Raw genomic sequence first — 8,936 nt, 5'->3', positions numbered from 1 at the left:
AAGATGGGCCAGGTTTGCTGTGGTCGAGGTCAGATCTCTGTGTTTGCTCTCTCAGCCTTGTCCTGGAAGAAGTTGCAACACAGCCTTCCCGGCTGCGCTCCCTCCTCACAGCAATGGCTAATGCTTCACTAGCCTTTGGAGATGATTTTAGGTCAGAAGAAAAAAGTTGAACTGGGCCAAAAAGGAGGAGCGAAAACCTGTGTGCAAAATCTGGGAAACTGTGCGTAGGTTGGGGGTCAGGATGAGGAAAAAGGGACAGGAAAGATGTCTCCACCCTTCTGGTAAGGAAGTCTCGTGACAAGCTCCAGCCACTAGCAGTCCCGGCCGTCCCAGGAGCTTACATAAAGGGACAATTGGAGCCTGGGAGGCCACAGTGCTGACTACGAGGCTCGGCGCACCGGGCACCCTAGGCATCATGAGTTGGTCCTTGCACCCCCGGAGTTTAATCCTCAACTTCTACGCTCTTTTATTACTCTCTTCAACATGCCTGGCAGTAAGTGCGCTGATCACAAAACATATTGTTTTAAATGGAAAACTGGAAAATAAGAAAGTAGTTGATAAACAAGTGAAATTTCTGTATTTTTCTCCTTTAGTATGTTGCTACCAGAGACAACTGCTGCATCTTAGATGAACGATTTGTAAGTAGCTTTTATATTTCTCATTTCATGTTGGAGCTGGAGAGGGGCAGAGGAGTAGAAGCAGTTCTCTTACAAATATCATTCGACACTTGCAACCTTTTAAAAACAGAGTTGTGGGTTTTATCTATTTTTATTAACAGGTAGATTTTAAGTGTAGCATTTATCAACATTTTAATTCACTTCAATGTTATACTTTCAGGGTAGTTTTTGCCCAACTACCTGTGGCATTGCAGATTTCCTCTCTACTTACCAAACCAAAGTAGATAAGGACCTACAGACTTTGGAAGACATCTTAAATCAAGCTGAAAACAGCACAGCAGAAGCCAAAGAATTGATCAAAGCACTCCAAGTCAGCTATAATCCTAATGAACCAACAAAACCAAGTGAGAAACTAAACACTACTGACTGAGAAAATCATCTGTGAAGTTCTTTTGCTGTTGTTTTAGTTTGATTAAGTATTTTTTGCTTAAATATTATTTGTTTAAGTATTTTTATGTCTCTGATCCATATTATAGATACGGTAGAGAGTGCTACTCTGAATTCCAAGAAAATGCTAGAAGAAATTATGAAATATGAAACATTGATTTTATCACATGACTCAAGTATTCGGTAAGCATTTTTGTTTTAATTTGCTCTGCAAGACTGATTTAGTTTTTATTTAATATTCCATACTTAGGTGAAAGTGACCTTTTAGTGGTTTTCTAAAATTCCATTTATAAAATCCAAGATGTCTTCAAATGCTATTATGACCATATTTATCTAAATGTTTTCTCCCCACTCCCGAATTGTCTTACACCATAAAATCAAACTCATTGGAAGTTGAATGTTGAAAGTAAAATTCTTTTTATAAAAATGTTACCAAATTCGTGGTAAGAAATTAGCAAGCAGGGGCATAGGAAGGATTTTGGCTACTAAAGTAAATTATATCAAAGGTGGAGCAGAAAAAACATGTTTTAAGAGACTAAGTTTACCAAATATTGTAAAGCTACCCATTGATAATGGCAGATTGAACTTGCGTATTCTCCCCCTTTCATTTGGAAGTGAAACATCTCTGTTAATAGCTTCCTAGGGACGCATAAACTTTCAGAATATGAGGTCTCAGATGCAGTTTTAGCTTCTTCTCCAATTTTTTTTCTAAATTGTTTTCAAAGAAGCATGAGAAATTGAGATAAACGGCTAGGGAGAAGTGGCCCAGGAGGGATTTCTCCTCTTTTTGGTATCAGAGGACCATTGTTATTATTGTTATAACTATTATTATCATAATAATTTGCATTGTTATTGCGCATCATTGAAGTTGAGGGAGACCGTTGTGCAGAGATTGTTTAAGACAAAGTGGGAAATTAAAGGGTTCAGATAGCCTTCTTTACATCAAAGAAAGACACAACAGTTTATGCATTGTAGAAAGTTTTCTATCATTTCTGAATATTTACAAGCAACCCCGTGGGAAACTACAAAAGCATGGTTTTTACTTCCCTCAACCCTACTGTGAAGTTATATACCTAGCAACATTAAAGAAAAAAGGGAAAGTGTCTGTGGTTTCGTTTTGTGTATGCTAACGTCCCAGATATTTTTCTGTAAGTTAGACATTGAAGCCCATAAATAGATCCTTAACAGATCCACAAGTGAAAAGGAATAGTGCTTTGCCACATGTGACCTACTAAACAGGGCCTTTCCTGCTTCTTGTCATCAGGAGGTGTTCCTACTAACCAGGTTCATCACTCATATAGCTTGTTATCCGCTGCCCCTTATGTATAAGGTCAAAATCAAAATGACCACTTTACCATGTGTATTGACAAGGGCTTTGTTATATGCGTTCAGAGTTGAGGCTATAGTCCCCATTCTAGGTGAAAAGATTCAGGTCAAAATTATATTCCTGTTTTGACTGATTTTTTTTGTTTTTCAAAAAGCTTAGAATTCTAATTTATCTCAATTCAATAACAAAATTTTAGAAATTTTCCAAGAATTGAGTAATTTATCAGAAATAGTTCTTGAGAAAATAAGGTAATTTTTTTTAAAAGTAAATACTTATTTTCTCTTAAAATAAGTAATTAAAATAAAATAAAATTTTTAATTTTATTTTTTAAAATAAAAAATTACTTTCCTGAAAGGACTATTTGTATTTTGTTATCTTATTGACCCATTTGTAGGTATTTACAGGAAATATATAATACAAATAATCAGAAGATCATGAACCTGAGACAGAAGGTAGCCCAGCTTGAAGAAAAGTGCCAGGAACCTTGCAAAGACACAGTACAAATACACGACATAACTGGAAAAGGTAAGTGAGGAGGTTCATATTGGGATCATGTACATCAAAGAAAATATGCAAAGTAAAGGAGATTGTATGTATCAGAATGTATAGGAACAAATTGAAAAGTGTCTAGCCATTGAGTCTAAGCATTCACTTGCCCACACTTTTCCTGAATAGCGAAAAATAGTTTGAAAGGAATGATTATATGAGAAGTAAGAAAATATTTCTTGGGAAATGAATAGCTTTCTACAAGTTAAAAGCTCATTTTCAAGGCTATCACAGTCTTACCTGGATTTCAAAGCACAGTAAAATTGCTTCTCCTTCTTCAGATTGCCAAGACATTGCCAATAAGGGAGCCAAAGTGAGTGGGCTTTACTTTGTCAAACCTCTAAAAGCTAAGCAGCAGTTCTTAGTCTACTGTGAAATCGATGGATCTGGAAATGGATGGACTGTGCTTCAGAAGGTAATTTTTTCCTCACTATATGTATTTAGTAAGCGCCTACACTGTTTCTGCCATGTGCCAGATATTTTTCTAAGCACCTTGTGAACATTAACTCATTTAACGCTCACTATATCCCTGTGGGGTAGATAGTGTTATTACCGTTGTTTACAATAGAGGAAACTGAGGTACAAGAGGTTAAGTAACTTGCCCCTGATCACATAACTAATATGTAATGGAGTCAGGATTCAAACCCAGGCAGTCTGGTTTCAGAATCTGTGCTTTGACTTTGCACTGTGCTGGCACTGCGGTTGCGGATTCATGATAGAACATAATCATCATACCATAGTGACAAAGAGCAAGAAGGGACCTCTTCCGTCAGGTAGATCAAGAGCTAAGGCCAGCTGTCACAACATGATGAAGCCCCCCTAGAGGATGCAGGTGGGCTGCTCCGAGACAAGGGCCCTTTGTTGCCTCTTCCAGCTGCTGACAGCCACTGCAGACCCCAGGTTCCTTTACCTTCTGTTTACCTCCTGCCACTGGGACAACTGCTCCTGCAGAGGGCGCTCAGAGGGCGGGAATGACAGAAGCATTGGTTGGCAGATGCAGATTGAGCAATACTGTGACCATTCTACCATCAGTAATATCAAGTAATATCAAGCTTGAGTTCTGAAGTCTGCTACGTGTCTTTTAAATACTAATTTACCATGTGCCAGGCACTCTTTTAGATATTTCTCTTATATTCACTCATGTAATCCTCACAGCAACCCTATGAAGTAAGCATCATTTCTCCTGTTTGATAGATGAGGAAACTGAACTAACTTGGCCAAGGCACTTAGTTGGTAGTTGATAGAATCATCTTTCCATATTTTTAACAAGATATCGATAACATTTTCTTTACATGTGTTGATAATCCTTTCTCTCCTTTTGCCCATGCAATCGTGTAATTAGAGACTTGACGGCAGTCTAGATTTCAAGAAAAACTGGATTCAATATAAAGAAGGGTTTGGACACCTGTCTCCTACTGGCACCACAGAGTTCTGGCTCGGAAATGAGAAGATTCATTTGATAAGCACACAGTCTGCAATCCCATATGTATTAAGAGTGGAACTGGAAGACTGGAATGGAAGAACCAGGTACTCTTTAGAAAGGACTTCTAACTTTTTATTGTAGAGATTGTCTGGCATGTGTACTTTCCAACTATCAATAGAACAATGGCAAAGACAGCCTGACAGAGACAAAATGCATATCCAGCCATTTTCCCCAGGAGTTAATTTGGTTCTTGGGCAGTCCAGAAAGGCAGGTCCTGTTTAGGATTGATCTGAGTGTTTTGGTACAATCTCCTTAACCTGGAACCGTTCAGAATAATAGCTAATTAATGAGCTTTTAATATGTACCATAAATTGAGTATGAAATTATAATTTAATCTAATCCAAATTACTATTTCACCAGGCAGGTACTATTATTAATCCTATTTTACAGATTAATGTGCCCAAAGGCACATTGTTAGTAAATGGTAGAGGTAGGATTTGAACTCAAGTAGTTTGACTCTGGAGCCTGCACTCTTAACAACTACCCTGTTGAAAAGCAAAATCAGCCTTTTTAGATTTCCCAGTGTTTTAATGACCATTTATTGTGTCAAATCATGGGCTACCCTAAAATTAAATCAGTCAGCTCCTTTGGTGACCTAGAGCCTTCTCTATCTCAGAGATATGAGGGTGTTTTGAGCCTTGTATGCCTAATTAAAATGTAGAAAAAAATCCAACCCTCTTGTTATGTTTTGGGAATAATGAGATATATTGTCTCCAAACACATGAGTTTTTCATTTGTTTGTGTGTCTGTTAACCCAGAAAGTACCACAGTCAGTAGAACTTCTCCTAGGAGAGTGTCACCCATTTCCCAAGTACTGGACATTAGGGAAGAAGCTAAGTACTTTCTGGAAATCTCTGTTCATTCATCAAGGCCCATTCTTCCCTTTACACCATAGAATTATGGTCCTCTTTCCCAATTTCTTCTAGGAGAGAATCTCTCTGAGTCCCACAGCACATGTGCTGTGGGCTACACAGGGACCACTTTGTTTCTTTGTTGCTCTCAGAGAAGCCCTCCTTCCCTCCACTATCATGCTGCCTTGGGGGGGAAAAACCCTTTAGCACCTCACCCTTCAGGTGATATGAGTGGCTAACGGAGCTGTGACTCCTTCAAGTTTGGTGCCTTAATTAAGGGTCACTCACTGTCAGATAACGACTGTGATCTGTGATAACGTGTGCAATGCCAAACATTTTTTAAAAAGTTGAAAATGTGAAATTAGTCCAATTCATCCACACGTCTTGATTTGATTTTAGGATGAAAAAAAAGCAAATGACATTCAAATGGGTGAGGTTATTGTTCTCACTGGGATGTCTTGAAGGCTTCTGAACTCACCCTGGGTGGTATTGATGAGCTCTTGACTGCTTCACACATCCATTGCCTCTTGCCAGATTTGCAGAAAACTTTACTCAATGAGCACGTTTTAGTCTTAAGAAGCAAAGTGAAAAATTTGAAGCAACTGTCCTATGAAAGAGGGAACTTCTGAGATCCCCGAGGAGGCTCAGGATATGATGTCTCTATTCCTCTCTTCACAGTCATGCAGACTATGCCATGTTCAAGGTGGCACCTGAAGCTGACAAGTACCGCTTGACATATGCCTACTTCATTGGTGGAGAAGCTGGAGATGCCTTTGATGGCTATGATTTTGGTGATGATCCTAGTGACAAATTTTTCACATCCCACAATGGCATGCAGTTCAGTACCTGGGACAATGACAATGATAAGTTTGAAGGCAACTGTGCTGAACAGGATGGATCTGGTTGGTGGATGAACAAGTGTCACGCTGGCCACCTCAATGGAATTTATTACCAAGGTATGTCTTTCTTTCTTAGATTCCAATTAATATATAGCATATACTACTTTTATAAAAGGTAATAAATAAATATAAAGAAATGATAAATAATTAGTGAAGATAGTAGAGTGGGGCTTTTATCATATGGTTCTTCATTTTAAATTGGAATTGGATAATACCAAGCTTATGCCTAAAATTGGCCCTTCTACAAGAAATTCACCTGCTGCAAAATATCCAGTGGTCTTCCTTGTAAGCAAAACTATCACCATCATAGCTGGCACTTTGGGCTATGGTATCTGCTTTAGACATACCATATATCTGATCTGGATAGACTAACATTACCATAGTGATGCTTGTTAACACATGAGCCTGACTCAGCTTCCCGTGAGCTATGTGTCAGATATACCCAGTGAGCACAGAGCAGGTGTCCGGAAGAATGGAATCAAGGGTGGGGAAGTACTGGCAAGGGCAGAGGTTCATGAAAGCTTGAGAGAAGAGTCCAGTCCGGGGATTGTAGACAATTATTTTAGGATGGGGCAGGGGTAGGCTATAGTTTGCAATAAGGCTAGAATGGCTTGGAAAACTGGTTGTATCTACTACCCAACAGTTATGTGTGGGGAAGCCCTACTGATGAGCAACCTTACTTCCTAAGAGCATCATCCCAGCCAATAGCCAACTTGGAGTCCTGTCAAAGTTTATTTAAAGTAACCTTTTGATTTTCCCAACATTTTAATTGGAAAATTCTAACTTATTTTTGCACCAACAAGCCACACAATTAGAAGAAAGTCTCAGGACAAGTGCTTGAGCCGTATGACCCCGGGTAGCCGTGTTGATAGCTTGTAGTACACTCCAGTACTGAACTCAGACAACCCCCCTACACAATTACATGAGATCTGGTGCTCTGGCACAAGGAGAAGGCAAATCAACCTAGTCTCCACTTTATAATGGAGATGTAAAATAACATTCTAGAACCATTTCCTAAAGCCCTTCATACCTTCTTCAATTAACCAGTAAAATTGTGTTTTCAGATAACCTGAGACCACCTGATCAGGAATGTTGCACCCTGCTATTCTAACCTGCCTGAAGCAAGATGCCCACAATAGCTGAGTCCAGCATGGCTAAGCTGAGGGAAAGAGGCCAATTAGGGAACTGTGGGTTTATAGCTCTGCTTATAGTGAATAAATTTAAAGTATGGGTGTGATCATGAGGCACAACACAGACATAAGGAGTTGTTTAATAATACATTTATTTTAATAATAAATTGAGATTATAGGGTTAGTAGATAACACTATAAATTTGATGTAACTGGCAGTGCACTTCATAATAGTTCTTTATAGACTGCTGAGGTAAGGAAATTCGAGATCAATAATATGTACATCTGTGATTTGTCTTAGGTGGCACTTACTCAAAAGCGTCTACTCCTAATGGTTATGATAACGGCATTATCTGGGCCACTTGGAAATCCCGGTGGTATTCCATGAAGAAAACCACTATGAAGATGATCCCATACAACAGACTCTCCATTGGAGAAGGACAGCAACACCACCTGGGGGGATCAAAGCAGGTGGGGCCAGAACACAACGTGGAAATAGAATATGACTAAGTCATTTTACCCTGGGGCTGATTTGTAGAAAATTAACTGCTAATATCTATTGATCCACAAAATTTCAGAAATTTTCTGAAAGTTTCTTCCTATTTTCTCTCACCATATTTATTGATTTTAAGTCTTCTATTAAGGATATTTAGCCTTAAATGGAAATTAAAACTCACTTTGGACTGTATTTCCAAATCGCTGAAATCAGAGTTATTTAAAAATTGTCAATTTGAAGACATAACGTTTTGACTTATTTCCTTCTATGATAATAAAACTTTATCATTTTTTTGCATTTTTATGATCACTTGTCATTTTGTCTTGATAATTTTTAAATTTTTATTACTTCCTAAATATTTTAGTATATACTAACAAAATAGGAGAAAATTTTAGAGTTTCAAATAACTAAGTATTTTCCATCTTATTTACCTCAAATCATTCATATTCAATTCTTCTTTTTAAACAGAGAGAATTATATATTTTTAATATATATTTTTTGTTTTGTTATATATTCATAGGCTGGAGACGTTTAAAAGACCATTTCAAAAGATATTTGCTTTTTCAAAGGATTTTATATGAACAGAAAAATATATTTTTCCTATGGGACAATGGACTTGCAAAGCCTCACTTCATTTTAAGAGTAAAAAGAACCCGTGTTGAAAACTCCACTAACAGTTTTATGCTGATGATAATTTATCTACATGCATTTCAATAAATCTTTTGTTTCCTAAGACTAGATACTTGGTACCTTTTATTGACTATTAAAAACCACCATTTTTCACCAATTTAGTAATTACAGTTGGGCAATTATTAGTAGTTGTTGAGCCCTCACTTTATGCTAACATTATACCTGCATCTAGGGGAGTTACAAAGGGAATAGAAATGGTTATTGCCCTCCAGGAGATACATGACAAATACAGGAGAGTGCAGCAACCCAAAGTGACAAAACAGCATATAAAAACACAGGCACAAGTCACAATCACATAACTAAGGTGCACGGTACCCAAAGAGCAGCTAGAGACAGAAAGCTGCTTGGGGATTCTCCCAGCGGAAGCTTTGAGCTCCAAACACCTGCGCTCACACCTGGTCACTCCAAGAGGACTGCAACTCAGAGTGAAGAGCTTTAGGGAACCAACTGC

General features: G+C 38.1%; 1 protein-coding gene across 2 annotated transcripts; it reads left to right on the top strand.

The window, feature by feature from the left end:
- The first annotated feature begins 230 nt into the window (after positions 1-230).
- On the top strand, positions 231-8,533 carry FGG (fibrinogen gamma chain). 2 transcript variants are annotated; one of them, XM_012645246.1, is made up of 10 exons: positions 231-493; positions 594-638; positions 838-1,021; positions 1,154-1,247; positions 2,786-2,916; positions 3,219-3,352; positions 4,280-4,464; positions 5,950-6,227; positions 7,601-7,770; positions 8,316-8,533. In XM_012645246.1, the coding sequence occupies exons 1-10, from the start codon at positions 416-418 to the stop codon at positions 8,328-8,330; spliced, it is 1,314 nt and encodes a 437-aa protein (XP_012500700.1). In that variant the 5' UTR covers positions 231-415; the 3' UTR covers positions 8,331-8,533. The 2 variants fall into 2 exon arrangements, with proteins under 2 accessions (XP_012500700.1, XP_012500699.1); XM_012645245.1 differs by lacking the exon at positions 8,316-8,533 and having other exon boundaries at positions 7,601-8,096.
- The last annotated feature ends 403 nt before the right edge of the window (positions 8,534-8,936 follow it).

The sequence above is a fragment of the Propithecus coquereli genome, unplaced genomic scaffold (genome assembly GCF_000956105.1).
Source record: "Propithecus coquereli isolate 6110/MARCELLA unplaced genomic scaffold, Pcoq_1.0 Scaffold228, whole genome shotgun sequence".
Lineage (NCBI taxonomy): Eukaryota > Metazoa > Chordata > Mammalia > Primates > Indriidae > Propithecus > Propithecus coquereli.
The sequence above is the reverse complement of the archived record's forward strand: the minus strand, read 5'-3'. Positions and strand labels throughout refer to the sequence as shown.

Bases quoted from the DNA above. Each gene is read 5' to 3' on its own strand.
- FGG (XM_012645245.1), top strand. From the start codon at position 416: ATGAGTTGGTCCTTGCACCCCCGGAGTTTAATCCTCAACTTCTACGCT. The intron at 639-837 runs GTAAGTAGCTTT...TTATACTTTCAG, and splicing joins GCATCTTAGATGAACGATTT to GGTAGTTTTTGCCCAACTAC. The intron at 3,353-4,279 runs GTAATTTTTTCC...TCGTGTAATTAG, and splicing joins GATGGACTGTGCTTCAGAAG to AGACTTGACGGCAGTCTAGA.